Source organism: Echeneis naucrates, chromosome 6 (genome assembly GCF_900963305.1).
Source record: "Echeneis naucrates chromosome 6, fEcheNa1.1, whole genome shotgun sequence".
In the NCBI taxonomy this organism is placed as follows: Eukaryota; Metazoa; Chordata; class Actinopteri; order Carangiformes; family Echeneidae; genus Echeneis; species Echeneis naucrates.
This window is the reverse complement of record NC_042516.1, coordinates 1,391,827-1,416,562: the sequence shown is the minus strand read 5'-3', so window position 1 is coordinate 1,416,562 and position 24,736 is coordinate 1,391,827. Positions and strand designations below refer to the sequence as shown.

Genomic DNA, 24,736 nt, shown 5'->3' with positions numbered 1-24,736 from the left:
TTTGAAAAAGTGTTATATATATATATATACACACACACACACACACACACACACACTGAATATATCCAAAATACACAGGTTGACCTTCAAGTTCTCTGATCCCTTATATCTATACAATTTTGGAGATCACAGGGAAGATAGAAATCTACCCTAGCTGTGATAAACAAAACTGTAAATGTAGTTGAAAATAGAAGGAACCAAAAACAGAAAAGGAAGCAATGTATCAAAGCACCTAGCCTTGCTAAGATGATCTGACAACTCTGACCTTCCAAGTCCTTTCATGCAAACAACATTATTCTGACTAGCACAGCAGGGCTCTGCCACAGACAACCCTGGTAATGAAGCTAGTAGCTGGTAGCTATTGGCCAATAAAATGCATTCAACTGCACATACAAGACTGTGCAGCATATATGTTTAGATAGGTGCAGTGATAGAGACCTAGGAAAGATGGCGGTGACAGGCAAAAAAAAAAAAAATGTGGGCCAGAATCAAACCCACACCACAATTGAGCCCCAGTGGCACATGCTTGACCATCAAGGTACTCCAGATGTTTAGATTCTGAATAATTGTAGAGCACAATAAGAGAGACAACTGACAAATGCAAATTCATTGTGCAGCGGAACAACAGAGGCTACATCCCAGACTGGCAATACATGTAAATGTAACAAATGATGAAAAAAATGATTATAGATTTTTAGTTTAGTTTATCTTAGTTTAGTTAGTTTTATCTTCAAAATCATGTCTCCACTATGAACTAAAATGGATTAGGTCTCATGTGGGTGACTTGGATTGTAAAACTTGTTCACTGCAGAGGACTGTCTACATGATTCATAAGTCAATGTTATTGCTTTGAAGGTTGCTAATAGGTGGACTCTGGTTCAAATGTGGACCCGGAGGCCACCTTATGCAGACCTGGACGTAAAACTTGTATATCACTACGGTTTTTGTATACTTCCATTTTGCTTGTGCAGCTTTTCTAGCCCTAGCCCTAGCACTGGCCACATGATGCAGCCAATCATTGTGACATGAGTAAGTGAGCGAGTTAATACACACACTTTGAGATTTGAGACACATTGGAGGAATAAGGATGGAATGTGGGAAAGAGAAAGGAACTTAAGAGGGAGGGTGGCGCTAAAGCTGTTTAGTTGTAAGATGGTGTGCCAACTGCTGGAGTTAAGCATGAAATGGAAAAATGGCAAAACTACAGATTTCATTTCATTTTATGAAATAAAAACTTTACTATACATTACTTTCCTTGAAATGGTTACGAACCTAAAAGAGAAAAGATGTTTATTTCAGGGCATTTTGCCAGACTCTTTGATTGCCATTGCCATTACTACATACATGTAGCTGCCAACAAAACCCCACATAAAAGGTCCATAAAGCTACCACTTTTGGTAAAAAGCAGATGCTAACTGGTTTGTTCTACTAGGTTACTGATGTAAGCAACACAAAATCCTTGTGGTGGATACATTTGGCAATCCCTTGATTTTGTCTTTGTCTGTTTGCTTCACCAAATGCCTTTTGTTTGGCTAAGCACCCTGTACATCCATCCATCTTCTACTACTTTTTCATTTCCGGGTCACATGGGTGCTGAAGCCAATCCCAGCCAATGTTCCGGGTGAGGGCGGGATACACCCTGGAAAAGTCGCCACTCCATCAGAGAGTGAACACACAAAGACACACAGGAGGAAAAAAAAAAACAAACAAACAAAAGAAAAAAAAAACACTCATGCTCACATTCAGACCTACGGACAATTTAGAGTCACCAGTTAACTTAGACACGCATGTCTTTGGATGGTGGGAGGGAACCGGGGTACCCAGAAGAAACCCACGGAGACCATGCAAACTCCACACAGACAGGACCCAGGCAGGGAACCCAACCCCCAACCTTCTTATTGCGGGGTGACAGTGCTGACCAATACGCCGCCGTGCCGCCCAACATTTGCTAATAGCCATTTAAAGAAGTTCAGCAAAGGTTTACAGGGTAGGTTTTGTATATATTAAGTCATAACTCAAAGCACAGAACAAATTGAACTTTTGACTTGCACATGATGCCAGATGTAAAGTCTAGGATGAGTGTTGCTACATTTTATCCTCTGGAGGAGGACATAACTAAAATTTTTGAAAACTTTGCATCAATCACAATAATGATTAAAATGCTAATGCTAATGAAAAGCCAGTAGATATTCATTCATTCATTTATTCATCTTCTGCCAGTTATCTGTTTTTGGGTTGCGGGGGAAGCTGGAGCCAATCTGAGCTTGCAACCGGGCAAAGGCTAGTACACCATTGACAGGTGCAGGTCTCCTTGTCAACACACAGAGACAGACAGAGAGGAACAACCACTCACACTTACGCCTACAGGAAATTTAGAGTCACCATTTAACCTAAATATGCATATCTATGGACTCAAAGCCACAAAGGCAACAGTGCTACTAAGCCAGAAGACGATTCATGACAATCCTTCCCATAACTGTCCATAAAGAGGAAAACTCCCAGAACAACCAATATCAGGTGCATCCATCCAGTAGTTTTTCAGATATTTCAGAACTGTGCATCACATAAGCAAGCAATAAAGGTATCTCAAAGATAAGGCAAAGTATAACAAAAATATGTTATTTGCGGGGATTGTCATCAAAACTGTAATTGAATATAGAGTCCAACTATGACGTGGCCATGTGGTGTCATGTCCAGATGAACAGATTTAAAGTGAAGTGAGAGGACAGTTTATACAAGTTTAGTAGTTGCTTTGGGTGGAAGGTGGGTGGACATGAGGGGACCAGGACATGGGGATGCCTCACCCTGGTAGATGTAATTGGCTGAGTTCATAGCCTGCCTTATCTCCAGGTTTGATGTGTGTGCAGGGAATAAGTTAATTAAATCCCTTTGATTAATCTGCACTGCAGCAAGTTCCACCTTTAAAAGTAAGGATGGAGGGGGGAGGAAAGATTAAGAGTGCGGTGGGATGGAAAGGCATCTGCTGAGACAGAAAAACTTTTATTTCCTCCTCACCCAATGACAAAGCTTGGAAGGAAGTATCATGCAGTGTCCAAATGAGAGCACTACCGTGGAAAATAAAGCGGCCAGACTGCATTATTCCACACGAGTAGAGACAGAGATGCTCCAGCATCACCGCTGAGGACCAGCATGGGATGTCATTTTCTCCACATATCAGATAAAGCTTGTGCCAATATCAACAGTCGATAAATATGACTGCAAGTTACACAGATTTTTGTAAGGGATGATTAAACTACTGATCAAAATTCCAATCGCTCCTTCACTCCTCAGCGAAGCTGGACGTAAATGTAAGAAATCGAGATGAATGATAATGCAGAAAATAAACAAATGATAATATTGTATCTTTGATAATCAACCAATACAATGCAATGACAATTCTCTATCAAGAAAAATGCCAAATAAAATTTGAACTTTGTTACTTTTTATAGATATGTAACACTTTAAGCTGCAAACCTTTGGGTTTTATAGAGAAGAGGACAAAATAATAAATAATCTAAGAAAATAACCTGCACATTTATTAATAATAAAGTGAGCTGTATGAAAAACAACTCACTTACAGTGCTAATAATCACTTTGCATTTGAGACAAATGTATACAGTGGAGGTTAATAAAACAAAAGGTGACATAACTTTCTTTGTGTTATAATTCACACAACACAGGAGCGTTGTGTGGTATTTTTCACATATTCATGCACATTTGAATCTGTTTTTTGCATTATTTCACAATGCCATGGGACAGCAGCAGTTCTCTAAATATCACTTCCACAATTATTTTAGTACCAGATAAAACAAAAATGTAAACTGAGTTTGCTGACACCCTGGTGGCCTGAAAGATTGCAGCTTTTAATTATTATTTGTTTTTCTTACAATATGGGCTAGCTGTCACTGTATCTACAGTTTTTTGACAGTGTATTTAAATTGAGGAAAACGCTCGTGCTAGTTTACCCCAACCAACAAGACACAAGGATGTTCATTCACCCACTTCATCACATGAAGGTAGAGCAGTGGGCTCAGGCTACAGAGAGTGGAGGGGGGTAGGGCCGAGGGTAGGGGGGCGCCTTTGACTGCAGTGGATTTTTCAGTTTTTTCCACTAAAAGCCTGCAGCAAAGCTGGACTGAGCAAAATGGACACAAGAGGTGCCAGTAAGAGAGTAAATGATGTAGTAAGCATCAGCAGAGAGGGAGAGCTAAAATATAATACACCCTCAGAGCATGACAAATTGTGTGATGAAATGACAGAGGAATAGATAATAGGAAAATAGCAGAAAGAGAGGAACAAGGAGGAAGATGAAGAGGAAAAACGAGGTTTGGGTGTTTGTCATGCCAAGGCTGTAGGAGGCTAGCTGCAGAGAGTGGCTGGGCCATTTAGAAGCTATATTGGTTGCAGTAGGAATAATTAGCATGGCAGCCATGGCTGTCTCAAAATATAATAGAAAATGGGGGAAGGGATGGCAGCATACCGAGGGCAGGGAGTGCAATTTCTGGAAAAAAAGGCTATCAAATTTAGCTCTCCATCCTGCAACAAAGCTGTGAGCAGGCTGTCATCTGCACAGCTTTCAAGGAGGACCTCAAACAGTGCAAGACCAAGTGGTAGTTCACCCATCACGAGCTGATACTCACATTCACATCCGTATTTGACCAAAAATAAGAAACAATTATGATGGTAGCTTTTTGAGGCTGGTATTACTATGGGAAAAACTGTGATTTAAGATGTAAGATGAGGGGGGTGGATGGAACATAGGAAATGTTCTCAAAATAATATCAGGCACAGACTAGGTGGACTCAAAATGCAGAAGCAGGAACACAGGGAAGAATAATTCAAGTAATTTTACTCAATCCAAAAGTCAAAAAAAGAAAATCCAAACTACAGGGCACAGGTACAAAATAAATAAATAAATAGAAATCACTGGGCAAAACTCTGAAGAAACAAAACTGGACAATTAACACTCGGACAGACGCTGAAACGCTGAGAGAAAACTGACAAGATAAAGGGAAAGAGCCCAGCACATACACTCACAGGCCATTTTATTATTATTAGCAACACTTTGCTAGTAAAAGGTTGGACCCCCTTTTAAGGCAGTTCTGCCTTAATTCTTCATGGCATACATTCAACAAGGTGTTGGAAACATTCCTCTGAGACTTTGGTCCATATTGACATTGTAGCATCACACAGTTGCTGCAGAATTGTCAGCTGCACATTTATGACCTGAATCTCCTGTTCCACCACATCCCAAAGGTGCTCTATTGGATTGAGATCTGGTGACTGTGGAGGCCATTGGAGTAAAGTGAACCCATTGTCATGTTCCAGAAACCAGTTTCAGATTAAATGAGCATTGTGCAATGGTGCATTGTCCTGCTGGAAGTATCCAATGGAAGATGGGTACACTGCGGTGATACAGGGTGGTAACCAGAAGTCAGACCAACTTTAGCACCCACCAGAACTATGCCGCAAACTGCAGCCCCCAAAGTCAGACAGAATGTCTCTGGGAAGTCCAAAATGTCTGAAGACATTAGTAAGCAGGACCTCCACCGTTTCCTTTGTGGAGGGTTACTTAAGAAGGGCAATGAATTTCTCCACTTCAGAAAATCTGTCCACAACATGTCAGAATGTTGGTATTACCTTCAAAAGGTTGAAAACCAGTGACAAAATCAAGAGATGGATGAAACTTTTTTTTCTTTTCTTATGGGAGACCACTAGAACTTCTCCCACATGCGAAATATAGTCCTTTGCACCCCAGAATGGCAGGAAAACATTGAGGCATGGGCCCAGTGGATTACCATACCCCTCAAATCTGGTAGTACATAATGTCTGTTTGGAGCCCCCCTGCAGGTGCAGTCACACTCTGACTAGCCTTTTTAACCATGGACTCAATTTCCCAAGAGACTGCCGCCAGGAAACATGTCGCTGGGACAATGAATCTGGGCTATCCTGAACTGGTCATGGGGAGAGTGGAGATGTGACCAAATAATAAGAAGGCAATAAGAGATAATAAAATGGAACGTAAAAAAAAAAGGGCGCCCACCATCCTCTTAGCACTCTTTTGATATTCAAAATTTTTGTGATCCATCAACACGATGAATGTCTGCTCAGCCCCCTCCAACAATGTCCCCATTCTTCCAGTACAATGTTTGTAGGCAACAGCTCCAGATCGGCCACTGAATACTTACTTTCAGCAGGAGACAAATTTTTGAACAAATATGCACAGGGATGCATCTTGTTGTTGTTACCTGCCCGCTCGGATAAGAAGGCACCTACGCCGGATTCTAAGGAATCCAGCTCTCCAATGAACTGGGTGGAGCAGCGGGGAAGAGTAAACACAGGAACTGTGAAAAAAACTCCTCTTCAGATGCTGGAAGACTACATCCCTTTGTGGTGACCAGGAGAACTGAACATTAGAAGAGGAGAGAGAGTGGAGAGGAGCAGCACCGGTACTAAAATTCTTAATGACGCGGTAGAAATTGGTAAAATGAAAATGATGAACATCCTTACAAGTCGATGGAGTAGGCCACTCCATGATCACCTTAACTTTCTTTTGGTCCATCTTTACCCCTCCCTCAACAATGACATAACCCAGACAAGAAACACAATTCATCTGAAATTCACACTGCTTGGTCCTCACAGTTGATTTTCTAGCAGTCTCTAGAGAACCCATTCTACAGCTTGTTCATGAGAGGTCACATCTGGAGAAAATATCAGAGTGTCATCAAGGTAAACATACACACATATGTTTAAGATGTCCTTCAAAACATCATTTACCAAAGCCTGAAACACTGCAGGTGCATTTGTTAGGCCAAAATCGTCACCATATACTCATAATGTGTTAAAAGCAGTTTTCCACACTCGTCACCTTCTCTAATTCTCACTAAATGATATGCATTGGGGAGATGTAGTTTGGTGAAAATCTTAGCCCCGAGGAGAAGGTATGTTTTTCACAGTAATGTTGTTCAGACCTGTGTAGTTTTTTCAGGGACAGAGTGACTTGTCCTTTTTGTCCCCCCCAACAAAAAAAGCATCTTGCTGCCACTGGTGACAAAAAAGGCTGGATTATGCCAGCATTAAGAGCATTGCTTAGGGGTAAACAGGGAGTATAACCACCCCTTGGGAAAGGGGGCACCCAGAAAAAGGTTTATAGCACAATTATAGGACATATGAGGTGGGAGAGAACTTGCCCTAGATTTACTACATACAAGTCAAAAGAAACTGAATAAGATCAAGGTAGCATTTTGGTACACTTGAAAGGTCTGGATACTTTGTGTCTATGCCCAACCCTGGAGTAGATTTAGTAGCACTGGATGTGGTTTCAGCAGGGAAACATTTCAGCCTGCAGCTCTCTCCCCAGCCCAGCACCCTGCAGGTGGCCCAGTCCATATGTGGGCACATATGGACTATATGTGGGTTGTGCAGTTTTAGCCAAGGATTAGGATTAATGGATGGTGAGAGGAGTAATACAGGGAAAACGTAATTTGCTCTGTGTAACCATCTTCATACACCACTGACAAAGGGGAAGACTGGTGAGTAATGGTGCACATGAGGGAACCATCTAAAGCTGTGGCAGACAGAGGCTGAGGGACAGGCTGGTTGAATGCCTGAGTAAATGCTTTTAGCTAGTTCATAATCCATCATGTTAGCTTCAGGACCCAAGTCCACCAGAGCTGGATGGCTGGATGGAGAGAAAGAGAGATAGAGAGAGTCATGTGACTGTCATGGGTGTCTGTCTTTTTAGTTTGACTCTTGTAGTTAGTAACACTCACAATGTTCTTAACTGATGAGCCAAGGGGAGATTTTTTTAACTGGACTACCAGGGAGGAAATGACCCAGCTGGCCACAGTAGATGCATATCCCCTCATTCATTGTGTGTTGACGTTCAGCAGGTGACAGTTGAGTTGGTCCCAGCTGCATGGGGTTACAGGATGTCTGATGATGATGTCACACCCAATGTCGGCTTAAGTGGACTTAATGACCAGACTTGGCAACGAGGAGGAGCTTGGGTTGGTGATGGTCCTGTAGCTCACGGGTACGTGGACAGTCTGCCAGGAGCTCATCAATCTTTGAGGTGAAGGAAACCAAAGCATCCAACTCAGATGGTAAATTCAAGGGGATCAGATGATCTTTGATTGTTTCAGATAGGGGATTGAAAAAGGCTTCTGCTAAAGCTGGCTGGTTGCATCCACTGTTCACTGCCAGTGTACGACATTCAAGGGCACGATCTAAAACTGACCTTCTGCCCTGCTTCAGGGCCATTAGAGCCTTTGCTGTCTCCCTGCCAAGATTGGAAGATTGAAAATTTTGTATAATTGTCTATATAAAAACAAGCAGTTACAGATTGCGGATCTACGAAACCACTCCACTGTTGCCCATACCTTGGCACATCCAGAAAGATAGGATATGATATTAACTATCTTAGAATGGTCAGAATCAAAGGCTGAAGCTTGGAATTAAAAATGCAACTCACATTGGGCAAGGAAAGGGTGACAAGTCACAGGAGCGCATTGGGCTAGAGAGGCGCAGTGGCTACAGATCACAAGGGGTCCCAGGAGGAGAAGAACTTTCAAATGGTGCTGCAATGGGTGTTTCTGTCCCTGGTGTACAAACAGCTTCCGTCTCCTCGAGCCCCCTGGAGTTGGCTGATTACATAGTTCAGTTGAGCAGACAAAGTGGCACAGACAGCCTCATTATGTTTTGAAGCTCTTGCCACTTCCTGGCAATGCATAGCTAGTTGCTCCTCCTAGTGATGCAACTTCTGTCCTTGCACCTGTAACACAGCCTGTAAAGTATCTGACTCTGCCAAGTCCATCTCTTGGCCAAATACTATGAGGCACAGACTAAGTGGATTCAAAATGCAGAAAAAGGAACACAGAGAAGAATGGTTCTCAAGTTGTTTTAGTCGGTCCAACAGTTAAAAGAAAAAAGATGAAAATCCAAACTATAGGGGAGAGGTAGGAAATCACTGAGCAAAACTAAGAATCTAAGGCACATATGTCAAAATCAAGGCCCGCAGGCGGCATCCAACCCACAAGATCATTTCAGTTTTAATAGCCCGGCTGTATGAGGCACCCATAACACTCATACTGCAAATCCCATAATGCCACACAACAGCTGCCGTGCTAAACAACAGGCTACCTGCAGATACCCAAATTTCAGCTTCCCTGACAAAACGCCAATCAGGTTTCTTTAGATGTTTTCAATTGTATACAAAATGTGTGTTGTTTGTGGAGCTAATGTAACTCTAATTTTAAAATTAAAATTTTTATTTTTAGACATTTTTACGGAGAACAAAATATTTATAAGTCTGTTTATTTTGGAGGGCAAAATATAGTGTTTTGTCTGTTTCAAATCATAATTTTATTTTATTTTATTTTTTTTTTCCAAAACATGATTAGTTTTAGTCAATACATTTTTTTCCTGTTTGGCCCACGACCTATCGTGTGAGTTTTGGCCCCTTGTGTGATTGAGTTTGACACCCCTAATCCAAGAAAACTACATTTATCAATTAACACTGGGACAACAGACGCTGAAACGCTGACAGAAAACTGACAAGACAATCTGACACAGAAGGAGAGTGCAACACATTTATATGCTGAGGTTAACAAGACACAGGCGCATCACATTAAGGTAGGGGATGCAATCAACAGGAGGGACAAAAGGCAGACAAGATGAGGGAAACGCTTCAAAATAAAACAGATAAGTGCTGTAGAGGGTTAGATTCACACTCTTGGCAAAGGGCATAATTGTATAAAATTTCATGCCAGTTTGTCAAATAGTTACCTTGACATGCCTGTAAAAACAATACATTCTGACCTGCTGGAATCACTGAGGTAAAAGTCAGCAGAGCCCCTTTTCCACTGGTGAAAAAGCAAATAAGGCCCTCCAACATCAGACTTTTGTTAATTATCAAAATTTTACAATTAGCATTCAGCTCCAGGTCAAATGTTTCTGCAGGCCACAAGGGTATTTATCTACTCCGGCACCTGTCAGCATTGATGTAAACGCTACACTGTGGGAAGAGTAACAAAGTAATTTCTAGCCTTTGTCTATGTCTTTCTTAGCCCAGACATACGTGTCAACTGTCCAACACACTGCTTAACTCCAACATTTGTTTTTTTTTTTGTTTTTTTTAAACACACAATCACTGATCATAATGTCTCACAGACATGCCAACTCTTTTCATAAGAACCAACCCAGAGGTTAGCACAACTCATGTGATGACCTAGGATTACTCATAGTTTTCTGTCCCCAGTCCAAACAGAAAGGCACACTCATCAGCAGTGAAATTGTCTTTTTTTTTATTTATTGCCCATGTTTGAAAGGAAACTTGCTCATGTCCACTAATTTTGATGTAAAAGGGCATAGGATTCAACACACTGAAGATCAAACGGTTCAGTCATTTTTCAACCTAGAAAGTCAGAGTCAAATTTTCAGCTGCAAAAATCAGAATTAGCTGCGCTTTGTTGTCAATGATCCAATATCAGACATGCTTGGGTCCTAAACTTTCTTTAGGACCAAGTTGACCAAGTAGCTAGCTTTGAATTAAAATACAAATAATACAATACAAATATTAATACAAATTTTGCAACCAAATTCTAATGAGATAATGAATCAGGTTAGCCAATCTTAGCAAGACTGAAGGGGAGAGAAATAAATAACAAGCTTGGTTTTGCCAACCAACATTTCCAATGATCAGATGCAACCAATCTGGAGCTGAAGACCTAAAACAGGTAAAAGCAATGGGCTCTGATACGATGTATAATTGGATTTCTAGTTTTTCTTGACAAACTACAAAATGTGTCTGGGCTCCAAATCACTGGACATTAACAGTGGCCAGTGGGTAAAACTGCTCCACAGCCACTATTAATGTGCTCCATAGCATAGACTACCTTTTAACTTTCATTTGTCAAAAGATGAAGTGCATTTAATCACTTAGCTTGACATGTCCATATATTTTTTTACACAGAGCTAAGCTAACTGCCTCCTTATACCTTTTTGCTAAATCAAACCAAACCACATGACTGCAGCTTTACACATAATTATTTCCCAAAATACTGAACCATTGCTTTCCAGTAAATTGTCACTGACCAATTCTCTCTCAAGCAATTTCATGAACTGAAGAACGTTTTCAGTAGAGAGAGCACAAAGCATAAATGAAATCGACCACTGCAGCCTGTCAGCATGTCACTGCTCGAGCAGTCAAACCACATAGTCCCTTCACTTACATGCTTGTCTGTCTAAATCGAACCCACAACTGTCCGGAACAAATAGAATCATCTGTGCTTGGCTCACAGCAGAAAAATTCAACCATTTTCATCAGTGTAATCCACAGCTTCCCTCCCGGCCTAGCCTTCCTCCTGGGCCACACAGGCTTCGGAATGAAAAGCACACTGCCTGCTATGTCTTTAAGAAAAACCTGGGTGCTGTTACCAGGGCAACTAGTGAACAAATTGCTTAGGAAGCAATTTCCCGTCTAATAATAACTAATTGCACTAAATAAAAATTCCCCACATAGACAGTGTCCTTTCCCCAAGGAAATCTGGACTTGTTTGAGTCATTGGGAATCTGCTGCGATTTAAAGAAAAATCCATTATCACAGACACACACACACAGCTAGGTTGCTGTGTCTAGCTGCAGTCATGATGGAAATGAAGTCTGTGTTAGCCTTACTCCAAGTCTCATAAATTGTGTCTTTTTTTTTTTTTTGGTCACAATATTGAATTGCCATGGTAACCATGGCAACACCAGTGGCAGTGTAATATGTTAAAATATGCTAATATGCACACCAATTGCTGGTGTTCACATGAACTAAGATCACTGAGGGTGGGATTTGAAGGGGGTAGTGAGGGGTTCACATGCAGGTGATCATCATCAGATATCTGAAATTCACACTCACCATATTATACATGAAATGCAGCAGTTTGCATCTGACAGCTGGATGCACATGTTAGCACAGTGCTGTCCTTGTAAAAGGATACATAAAGAGTGAAATAAATGGAAATCTAGATGGAAGGCATATCATAGCCCTTTGCAGCATGGTTCTGGTATGCACAGACAGAGAGAGGGACGGTGGGGGCTGGGGGGGGGGGGTCTGTCGATATGTAATGACAATGACGCCCTTTAGAAGAGGGGAAAAAAACAGCTGATGCATTGACATAAAACCTCACAAAAACACACCGTCTGCGATAGCTCAAACACACCGCCCGCCACAGTCCTAACGCCAGCAACTGAAGGGAGGTTTGTCGGACTTACCATTTCGGGATTTAGCCGTGCTAAAATGGCGAAGGTGGACAGTCTGTCACAAACGCATTTGGTTCTGAATGAGTCGACTAGCACGGTTTTGCAGCCCCTGGCAGACCAGGATCCCAGCAGAGACGAGCTGCACGGGAAGACACGCACACACACACACACAGAGAGAGAGAGAGGCGATGCAGTGAATATAGGCACAGTCCTGGAAAATAAATAAGAAAGCGGTTCGAATCCCACCGAGTTCCCCCACTTTACATCTCCGCCGGTCGCAGGCGAAGGCGCAGAGCGAAGTGAGCAGCGTTGGGAAGGCTGACAGGAGCGTGCTGCAGGTTTCTGCCTGAAACTATACCGGCTCCGTGTTACTGGGACTAAACAATTCTTCTTTATTCGAAACTTATGGTACTGATGTCATAACTACAGGAAATATAGAAATAAACTGATCCATAATCATGGGGATTGTTAAAATCTGCTTAAACTGATACAGTATGAATATAATAAAAATCCTATATCCTTATCCTTCGAAAAATATACACTACTTCATAGTGAAGCACTGCTGGATGCTGGGATTGCACCTAACAAACACATATACCACATTTACCCCAAGTATCATCATTGCTATTATCATTTCCATATTTTTCAATAACAAATCAGCATGGCTGAAACGTCTTTCATCTTATTTTGTGGATCATTTACAAAACTGAAGAGTTTGAGTTTAGAAAGGTGGCCCACAATCTGGCCCTTAGAATGTTTATGTGAAATGTCAGTGGCTGCTGTGGGAACTAGTAGTTTAGAATTAAAAAGTTCAAAAAAGAATTTGGACTTAGTAAAATAAAAAAAAGAAATAAATATTTTGTGTTCATAATTGATATATAATCAAAAACCTAACTGAAAATTTGGCACAGGAGATCAAAACTCATGAATGGTGAGAACTGCCTTTCAAATCCAGAATTTGTATAATAACATAAAATAACATGTCGAATCTGCATATGAGCAAGTTTTGTGGTAAAGTCAATGAAGTCCTTGCTCTCGCGAGATTTGGAGATCACAGGGCCAACACACACAGACACACAAAGATGAACAATCACTCATACTCACATCCAGACCTACGGGCGATTTAGAGTCACCAATTAACCTAGACATTCATGTCTTTGGATTAAACCGGAGTACCTGGAGGAAACCCATGCAAGCACGGTGAGAAGATGCAAACTGCACAGAAATCTCTGTGCAGGGTACATACCACTATGCCACTGTGCGGCCACAAAAAATACAATATACGGTACAATACAGCAAAAAGTGGTGAAGAAGTGGCAGTGTTATGAACAGGCAACAGACTGCAATTCTCAACTACAACTTTACATCAACTTGACTACTTGAATTTGCATTGACTTGATTGAGGAAACGCAAGCGTTGACTCTAACTTGTGTTCTGACCATAGAAGCCAAATTAATTTGAATAGTTTGAATAGTGAGTGCTTGAAATGCCACTCATGAAATCAATACACCAAATTCAGGCCTCACACAGACTACTCAAATAAAGGATAAGCAATGAGTCATTTTTTTATGTAAATCTTGTTGTATAGGACTTTAAAGTATAAGAGGCTTCTTAGGAGTGCCGGGTCCTACAGTGAAGAGTTTTCTGGGAAAACATTGCATTAATTATATCATACAGTTCCCCTGCTGGCAAGAAGCTTCACACAGGTATTGCTGGTGCTGCTCCAGCTCAATTGCAATTGCCAGAGATTCTTTGCTGCCACTACAGCCAGTCGGCAAGCCAGTGTCTACTAGACTCATCAGCAGGGATGTCTTACTCAGCTGCACGTTAGGTTTTGTTTTCATACCAAATAATAGAACCCCAGCCTATGTACCTGCATGGCAGGGTTCTTGGCTAACTCTGTAGGTGTGGACCCCACGATGGGACCAAGCATCAGATCACTGTGATGTTACCGATTGGTTTGTTAGCTACCGTTTTGAAGCCTCCAGGTGTTAACCATCTTTTTTTTATTAATCAGAAAAAAACATATGAATGAGAAAATGGATCTGACCTGCTCTGTTTTCTACCCAGATTGCGTAGTTTCAGTCTGTGAATCACAAAGTGGCCCCGCCCTCCAAGCTATTCCCTGCTCTATGGTCTATTTTCCTCCAAATGAGACCATTCATGAAAACATCGTAGTGTATTTAAGAAGACTTGAAATAACAATTTACTTAAATGCATACTGAGGTATTAAATCAAGTAAGAAGTTGAAACATTTTCCCCCATACACAATCTGACTTCTTAAAACCAGCAGAGTGCAAGTTTAAGACTCTTTAGCATTGGGCTCACTTTTCTACCCAGTTTTATTCACCTTCAACTTGATCCCACCACCTACAGTCAATATGAGTTGTCCACTCTACTCCAGTACAGACAATATCCAGTACAAAGTCTCAGTTTTTATGAGCCTCCAGAATACCTTTAATCTCGTCTAGAATATACTATCATTCTCTTCCAAGATCCCTCTTTGGTGTTGAGATGTGGTGAAAGCTGTAGACCATTGTTTACATCAAGTTCACACACACAGCTAACAAGACCTGCTGCATTTATTGTTTTTGTTCGTTAAGGTATTTCCTTTGTCATCTGTTTGTACAGGAACCTTAAAAGAGCATTTAACACTATATTTAACACACTCACACACCCATGAGTTCATTCACAGAGACACCTGTGCCTTTGTACGTGTGCACACGTTATCACATCGCCTTTAACAGAAATCCAGTGTGTTAGGTTTAAGTGCAGTTTATGCATGCAGCTGACGGAATTAGTCCTTCCTGTGGCCTGCAGACAGACCTGCCCACCATCTAATTGGATAATTTAGGCACTGGTGCTGCAGCACTGCATGGGAGACTGCCCTCTGCCAAGAACAGGCCACATGGATTAAACACAAATGAAATAAATGAACATGGGCTAATCAATCCTACACGCCATTCACTGGTGAGGTAAAAACTAATAAAAAAAAAAAGCCAAGAAAAGGTTCACTTTTCACACACAGTTATCTTACCATGGGCTTAGAGAATGTTATGTGAGAAACCCTGCTTTATGCAGTCAAGACATGTAAAGTAATATTATGGCTAATATAAATTTTGGGGGAATTTGGGACTTGACCCATGATATATATTAATGATATATAAATATATATATATATATATATATACAAATTTCCATTCCAGTTCAACCTGAAACGAACAAAAATAATAATTAAACAAATAAATGAATAATAATAATAATGATAATACTGCACAAAGTTAATAAACTTTAAATGTTTGGCTTTTTCTTTCATTTCTTTCTTGTTTATTTGCAATTATGCAAGGAGGTGGATGTAAACCATGTTATGCCACATGTGAATGTAGCATAAATTAATCTGAGGAAATATGAAAAATTTATGTCAGGATTACCTTGGGCAAAACATCTTATTCAGGGTAATGTTGCAATAACAAAAATATCTTGGTCTAACACCATGCATAAAAAACAAGATATCTTTATTTCCCTACATACAGATAAAATCAATCTTAATTACAGTAATTGCAATCAGACGCATGCAATATAATGAAAAGAAAACATTCTTTTTTACATCTTTTTTAATTTCAATTTTTTTGCTGCATTTACTGCATTGCTCTTTACTGTAAAAATACCAGTAAATATACTAACTTGTTATGATCTAAGATAATTTAGATACAATGGTCCACAAATGAAGTGAAAGGTTTTGGCTGCAGTGAGAAAGCCAGAATATTATCAACCCTACAATTCGTTGTCAGATCTAAAGATGTTTTGGCATTGAATAACCAGTCACATGTCAAGATAAAACTCATGAACTGGACTTTGACTTGACACTGAGGGAATATCCAGAAATTTTAATTCTGACATCTGAGGGTGACGAGGGGGTCAGGACACAGAGTGGACCCAAAAGCACAACTCCATAATAGGTTCTCCAAAACAAGGATTTAATGAAGGTTCAGTACACAGAATAGCAGTCCGCAAGGGCAGAAGTACAAAAGGAGAAGAGCAAGGACGAGGTCAAAAGGCAAATCCGAGGTTAGAAAACACTGTAGAGAGAGCACAAAGAGAAAATGCTGGAACGCTTGTTAGGGAACTGCTCGGAAGATCTGGCAGAGGGAGTAGGGATCAGAAAGACTAAATAAACAAGGGGAGTGAGGGTAATGAGGCACAGGTGGAGGAAATCAGGGGATGGTGAGGAAAGGGAAAGTGGATCTGAAACGACAGGAGAGTTTGGCCCCAAAATAAAACCGGAAATACGAAACAGGCTGAGAGAAAAAATAAAATATAACTAAAGCCCAGAATGCTTCATGACAGGGGGTTTGTCACATGACTTCCTGTCTGTAGACTTCAGGTCAGACACAGGGGTATTTTGGGTATTCAACCTCACAGCTGGCGAGGCCAGAATATGAATACAGTGCACGTTCTTTGAATTCATATGTACTTGTAAACAAACATGACCCCTGCCCACCAAACATCACCACCTCTATTTTAATTGTCTTGCAGTAATTGATGAAAATGCCACAGCCCAGAGTCCTGGGTGGTTAGATCCTAATACATCTGATGGGCTGCGGCAAATCCTCACATCAGCACCAGCTATCTAAACTAACTGAGACAGCAGGGTTTATTTATTTGAATGCAAGCAGGGTTGGTTTGTGGCTACAGTTGGAAATAATACAGAAATTACTCCCATCTCTCTCCTTCTTTGCTTTCCATTGTATATCATATACATTTTAAGATTTTCACAGATGAAACACCAACAATATGCTCATCAAATAATCTGTTACATACATGATAACAGGGTATGATGAAGAACAGGATGTGACCCATGGTAATGGGTTTGTCTAATGTTGTCAACACTAATAAGGAAATTATGGTAATGTTAATGAGACTCGTCAGGTTTTTGGGAGACTGTTTAATCAAGTCTAATTTGTTAAGTGATGACAAGCACAAACAAAAATCAGTCCCCCGGTTTTTTGTTCCAGCAGTGACACCTGGTTTTAACATATGATCTGTAACTTTATACATTATCTGAATGGTAACGTCTGACCATGGGCCTCAAATGCTATTAACTGCATTTTCTCTAAGTCTGTTTTGTGGTTCAATCACACTTGAAAAATTTTAGAGTTGGTATATTGCAGGTTAAGGGAACCGAAGCATCCACAGAGACATACAGGATAAAGACACTCTAGGATAAGACCTAAAACAGTCTTGCTAATGAGTTTCAATTACACATTACTTTTTACACCCATATCTCCATGACGTAACATGCAACTTTCTCACCACAAGATGAAAAAAGAAAGATGTTAGCAGGTCTTAGCAGATTGACTGACGTAGAGAAATGCCTTAAGTGACTTGTGTTTCAACATGTTGGAGGGGATTTTAGCATGTACCTAAGGATTCATGAACAAATCATTCATCACGGTGGAGGTATATTTTAGAGTATGACTGTCAGTTTCTGTGGCTTTCAGTACAACGCAAAATTGAGAACAAATTAAACATTTTGTAATTATCTTAAAATTGTGAGTGCATCAGGCTTTTGATTAAACTCATTTTAACTGTGAGCAAACCAAGCTATTGATCCCTTGTTTGAGGGAAAACACTGAAAACTAACAAGCTGTGTTAAATGGATATTCATGCTATCATACCACCTGTGAAGTGATTAATGGAAGCAATGTTGTTTCAAAACTGTCGATGGAGGAAGTTTTGACAGAAGAAGCACAACAGGAAGCACATAAATTTTCTTCACTCAAGTGAGACAGGCAAATGTAAATCAGTGAAACTAGAGCTATGTCCATATGCAGGAGCTGCATACCCCCGAGGACATGGTGGGCCAGTTTCTATCACCAGCTCTACATGCACTTTAAAAAAATAAATGGTTTTAAGGTCCTTGGTTTTAGCACATATTGCGTGCTATTACGTACATATTATGCTCTTGGATTAAACTGAAATCCAGAATTTACATTTTAAATAAAGGTATTTTCAATACATTAATATAAAAATGCATTAAGTTGGTCCATGAAGGATCCAACAAGTGAATTCTTCATGGGCCAGGAAAAGAAGGCGCATCTGAACTGGTACAACCTTGTTATGCTGCTGTGATGCAATTAGCCTTTAAATGCAGCCTCCAAAGGATCCTAAATTGTGAGATGGCCTATTAGCTCTACCAGTTTGATCAGCTTTAGAGTTAACAAGTTGTGTTAAAATGAATTTGAACAAATATTCATCAAACTAGACTTTTTGAAAAGGCCCTACTTTAGGCTACTTTCTTGTGAAGAGGCATCATCCACCAATGACCAGGAAATCTTTACAGTGAGGTACAAAAAAGTTTTTAGTTTTTTTTTTGCTGCCACTAAGAGTGTTGGAATTGTCGCTTTTTTTTTTTTTTTTTATCCCATTGAGTTCAAATATTTATAGTGTGTCAGGTAAAACACAGGGTGAACAAAACTAAGTAATAATGTCACTTTGAGTGAGACAGAAAGATGCTGCTGATGGTCTTGTTATTGATTTCAGGAGATTGAACTGAAGGCTAAGGCTGCTTCACAGCCCTTATCAACATGACAAGGACGCCTCCTCAGATACCAATTTCTCTCCCAAATATTAACTCATTAATCATATCTGCTGTCCAAGATGGATTTTAATTTTGCATAGAACAACCCCCCGCCCCCCAACCCCAGACCTAAACACTTTGAGATTACATTCTTTGTCCTTGCTAGATTTATGTCATCCTCCATCCTCCTGTTACTCTCATGTGTGTTGGATGTTGGAGAGGTGAGGGAAGTTAGCACTATCAAAAACACATAACCTTAAAACATATCATGTGAACACTGTGCTGTTTGGTGAATGGAAATGAGGCAAATGCTATACATTTAAAACTAGAATTCAAATAACGGCCAAAGATCAGATAAATGAATAAAGCTGCTGGATATTAAAGGTCAGCTGGAGTAATTATAAAACCTGGAAATCAGTTGTATTTATCACTTTGAATTCCCTCAACCTGGAGCCTTGGTATGGGTTTTTTGAATGCTTAGCTTTAGTATTAGTGAAGATGATCCTGCTGAACGTCTTTCTACAGAAACACATCATCACTGCAGTTTGACAATTTCTGAGGGAATACAATTCTGTGTGATATAATTAACAAATTCTGTCAGTACAGCAAGAGCCATGTCATACTGGCTCTGCTCCTGCTAATCTCTGTTTTTAGCATTGTTTCTGTCGCTAATGACTAAGAATTACTTCCATTACGTCAATTTTTTTTTTTTTTTTTTATCACTGTCATAGTGGTTGACTCAACACAACATTCAGCAAAAGCCTAAGCATCAAAATGAAGGGATTATAATTTTGTACCTAGACTACAAATGTAGATGTTCCTGTTTCTGAATAGGGGCAGTACGGCGACATAGTGACTAGTGCTGTTGCCTCACAACAAGAAGGTCACAGATTTGGTTCCTGGACCAGGGATGTCATGTTTCTTTCTGTGCCTGCGTGGGTTTCCTCCCACCATCCAAAGACATCAGGTTTGGGTTAATTAGTGACTCTAAAATTGCCCCTAGGCATGAGGGTGAGTGTGAGTGCTTGTTTGTCTTGATCTGTCAGTGTATTTTGGTCCCATGATGGACCTGTCCAGGGTGTACCCTGCCCTTGCCCAATGTTTGGGTTGGCTCCAGAATATTTCTGAAGAGCAGTTTCAAAGTTCACTGTGGCCTGCTCTGCTGTCACCATGTTGGGACGAGCAGAGTCTTCAGAAGGAAGCTGAGATCCTTTATTAGTCTGTTGTGTCCAGCATACTCTTCTTTGCTGTTGTCTTTTGGGGTAGCAACATCATAGCCAGTGGAACGAGCAAACTACATGAACTCATAAGGAATGGTGACTCTGTGATTGGCTGCAAATGGGACACCCTTGATGCTGTCATGGAGAGGAGTAATGAACAAACTGCTGTCCATCATGGACAGCATTTCTCCACTTCACACTGCCCTAACAGCAGAGCACCTTCTCTGATGGACTTCACTGTCACAGTGACTGATACAGGAAAGCTTTGCTGCCCCAATTAATCAATCAATCTATCTATCTATCTATCTATCTATCTATCTACAATACAGGCCAAAAGTTTGGACACACTTTCCTATTCATTTGAATGAGAAGGTGTGTCCAAACTTTTGGCCTGTATTGTATCTATCTGTAAGTAAGGTTGTAAAAATTATTAACACAACAGGTGGAATTAATGTTTTGCAGGTGCAACAACAAACTCAAAACAAGATAAACCAGGACAGAGGACCATGTTTTACTTAAATTTGAAATAATTACGTACATTGGAATTACCCCTAAGGATGTTTCTTTGATATAATAAAAGCCTGGTTCTCTCTGCAGCTGAGGTAAAGAAAGCCTCCATTCAAGAGTGTAGGTAGATTTGAATTTAAAATAACACTGTCAGTAACAATTAAGCATGACAGTGGATTACAGGGGATTGTTTCTACTGTCATCGAGAGGCTGTTTCTGTAATTTTATAATGGTAAAGTTAAGCTGCACAACTGCACAACATTTGGTTAGTTCTTCCTCCAGAAAAATGTATGTCTCTGTGTTTTCCTCATCTTGGTCAGGTCTATATATGCCAAGTCAAAATTCTTTTAATCCTAAGACTAAGAGGATGAAAGTTCTGCTCTCTGTCTCTGTAACACAAGTGTGTGCATCCATCCAAACACAAATGTCCAAACATACACTGCAATAAGGCTGCAAAATGTGTCTCTCTCTCTCTCTCTGTTGCTCACTCACTGCTGGCGCTCTAACATGCTTTTTTCTTGTCTTAAACAAAGAGTGCACTTAAGAGTGAGCAGCAAATGAGCAGTGCTTTGACTCTGGCTGCATAAGCAGTGAAATTGAAAATGTAGGTTTCAGCCTTTCTTTGGCCTTTATGCTGAGTGTGCCGTCTCTCTCTACATGTTGATGTGTGAGGGTAGGCTGAGCGAGGAAGGGAAGCTGTGAGCGACACTTTTAATTTTCCATATGCTGCATCAATGGTTGTAGCAGTGATAGCGTGGGGTTAGCGTTGTCCCAGACAACAGCTGCCGAGCTTTCCAACGCATGCATCACCTTTCACTGGAGAGCCACGCACTGACTTTGTCAGGATTAAAAACACCATGGCCTGCTGTGGTACTTTCAGAGGAACATGGTGTCTCTGAAACAGCCCTTGTATTGAAGTCCTACATGTGGGGATTTTAGTGCTAATGGGATTGGCTAATTACAAACAGGCCATGGACCATTTGGCCCCAGTCAGCTTGCTGCGGTCATATACTTTGATAGGTTGCCTGTGTGGTAAATTGCCTTGATAATGTAATGTAATATGACATAAAATAAAACAATACACTTTTGGGCAGCACAACAGCACACTGTTGCTTAACAATAAGAAGGTTGTCTTTCTGTTCTCCCCATGCCTGCGTGGGTTTCCTCCCACCGTCCAAAGACATGCATGTTCAGGTTCACTGGTGATTCTAAATTGCCTGGAGGTATGAGTGCGATTGTGAGTAGTTGTTTGTCTCTGTCTGTCTCTGCATTTTGGCCCTGCAAAGATGATTTTGACATTCATGTGGCCAGAGTCAAGTGTTAGATGGAATCTATCTTAATAGCTGAATTGAAGTGCTACTCCACTGTGTTACACCTCAATAAAAAGAATTCATAATTGAGATAAAAAAAAAAAAAAAAAATAGACACACCAGACGATATGAATTCCAGACTATGAGTTTTCAGTATGAGGCAAGGTTTAAAAATCCTGGATTATATTTTCATTTGTGAAATCAGTTGTATCCTGGATCAACCAATCAAGGCTGATATGTTAACAAAGCAACTTGCATTTATGCTCAGATGTTAAATATAGTAAATAATGAAGTGGATCTTACCTGTCACTTTCGTCCCAGGATATACAGGTCTGGTTAGTGGTGCCCTACCAGATGGAAATGCCCACAATTACCATCAAAGTACACACTACCAGCATTTGCACAAATTATTGAGAGCTGAAATTGCTGTAACACAAAAGATAGTTTGCCACTCACGTTATACAGGTGAGAAAATTCAACCACAACCGGAGCAGAGAGGGAAGCAGGAGTTGGCTTGATGATCACTGACAAAACCTTGGAGTTGAGCACTGTGCTGTTCCTGCAGATACAAAGGAAAAGCTCAGTGGTGTGACGTGTCATAAGGGCAGTATTTTTGTATACTGGATATAAAACACAAAATAAATTAACCTGCACAGTATGCCAGGGATATGGATTTCCGTACTTTGATAGCCAATACACAGGAGTGCTCCTTTAGAAATAATAAATTATCCTGCTTTATAAGCGTAGCAACAACCCTGCCAAGTCAATTTTATCCTACTTCCATCCTCTATAAAAAAAAGAGTCATGACTGTGTATTAAGTTTTACTCATTTGCAAATATATGCAGTTACTTCAGGATAATGCTAGGTGATGATGTCTCACTTCTGAATTCAATTTCAATATGCGATCATTGCAATTTCCGAGAGGAGTAAGCAGTTTTATTTGTCAAAGAATGATTCATTGTATAACCACCCGCTGTTAAGTATCGCCTTAGTGCCCCATGTAGTAGTAGGCTCCAGGGTCTGCTGCTTCTGGCAAAAGGCAAAAGAGAACATTGCTGTCTTGCATTCACGTCATGTCAATGCTAAGATAAGGAAACTCAACTCCTGTGGTGTGGTTCCACCTGTTATTTCAATTCAATTATTTCATTGTCTCAGTGTACTTCAAATCTTCTTTAAAAGGGCCCTGTTTCATGTCCATCTTCCACCTTAGTCATGTTTTGTTATTGTGTATAATATGATGACTTTATGCTTAGTTAACTTCAGGATTAGGTTTATTGTCTCCATATGGTCCTCTTAACATTTAATCTCTTGGTTTTATAATAGCACCTTTATTTTGTAAGTTTTGGGCCCCCTCTGGAAACTAGATTCCGGTTTGATTCAGGGGTTCTCTGGTATTTTAGCCTACCTACGACAACCAGGACAATCAAAACAACAAATATCACACCTCAGCTAAATTAGCAGGGGGATGCAGAGGAAAAATTAATCCTGCGCGAGTCCATCTGAGAAGCCAACCCAACAATTTAATCCATTATGAATATGATCCTGCTTGTCTTGGATATGTCAGTGCACCTACATTTCAACCCTGATTTTAATATTATCTCATCTTGACATTAACCTTTTTTCATGGTCCTGAAATCACCATCACAGAAGATATTAACAATCTGTGACCTTGAGCTAAAGCAGGAGATGGTTAAAATTTATATAATCTCAATCTCAACTCAGCATTCGCCACTACTGATCGTTCTGTTTCCTTAGACTGCCTTAAAAAATCTGTTGGCATCATCAAAGAGTCATACTGTGGGCAATTTCTGAGCAGTCCATTCACTCACTGTGCAGCCATTTCATTAAAATCCAAAGATTAATTTTCAATGTATCCACAACAACAAACACATCCAACATTCAGCAATTATTGCATTGTGTTGCTTTTAAACCACCAACAGAAGATCCTGTAAAAGGTGTCCCACAAGATTTGGAGACACTGACATTTCAGAGAAGCTATGAGTTTACAAAAAGGTCATGAAAGAGTAAAATAAGAAACAGATTACTGAGTCAGATGTCTCAGATTGCTAGAATCAGAGCAAACTGCTAAAATTCAACTCACTAAGTAAGACTTTTTTTCACCCACCTGAAGCATTCATATTGTTTTTCAATAGCTTACCCATTACCATTTTTGGCATTTTATTTTACATTCTTTCTGCCTGCTTAGTATGCATTACAATTTCTGCTTTTCATTGATACTATCAATCATGTGGAATGAGACAATCAGGAAAGAGTGAATTGTGCCTGCAACTACTGACATGGAAAGCTTCCAGCCCGCCAAATATGTTCAACAACCCATGCTTTCCTTTCTGGATCCCCTCATCATCACTATATCCTCTACACAACAATTGCACTCTCCCCATTTCAAAACACAATCAGTCAACTTAAACTTTTATGTCATCCAGTCTCTTGCCTCAAACTCATCTCATTTTCTTTGAGAGGAGAATCAAATGCAAAAAAATAGAAGGAAAATTAAAAAATAAAACAAAGAAAAAAAAGGAGAGCAGCAGCAGAAATCCAGAGAGTATGAGGGAACATGGGCAGAATAGACAGCACAGAGTTACGAGTTCATTATTTGCTTTGACAACATCATGCTAACGATTGAGCGCTAACGTTACCACTGTAAAAACAGCCTTAGATAATGACCTGTTTCTCATATATGCACATTCACAATACAGACTCACACACAAATGCATATAATTACACAGAGCAACACATCCCTTTACTCATGGGGATAAAAGGCATACACAGGGACCCCCCGCTATTAGTGTGCAGCTGTTTGTGGACCTAATCCTTGATTTTCATTTAGCTGGAAACATTCCTGTTCAACCAG

At 40.2% G+C, this 24,736-nt stretch overlaps 1 protein-coding gene across 1 annotated transcript in view; it reads right to left on the bottom strand.

The window, feature by feature from the left end:
* adgrb1a (adhesion G protein-coupled receptor B1a) overlaps positions 1–24,736 on the bottom strand; it is a 115,873-nt gene that overhangs the window by 27,057 nt on the left and 64,080 nt on the right. The window contains exons 15-17 of the mRNA XM_029503679.1: positions 22,320–22,422; positions 22,167–22,210; positions 12,259–12,385 (exon numbers count right to left, since the gene is read on the bottom strand). Coding sequence (XP_029359539.1) covers positions 12,259–12,385; positions 22,167–22,210; positions 22,320–22,422 — 274 coding nt within the window. The remainder of the gene's footprint in view (positions 1–12,258; positions 12,386–22,166; positions 22,211–22,319; positions 22,423–24,736) is intronic.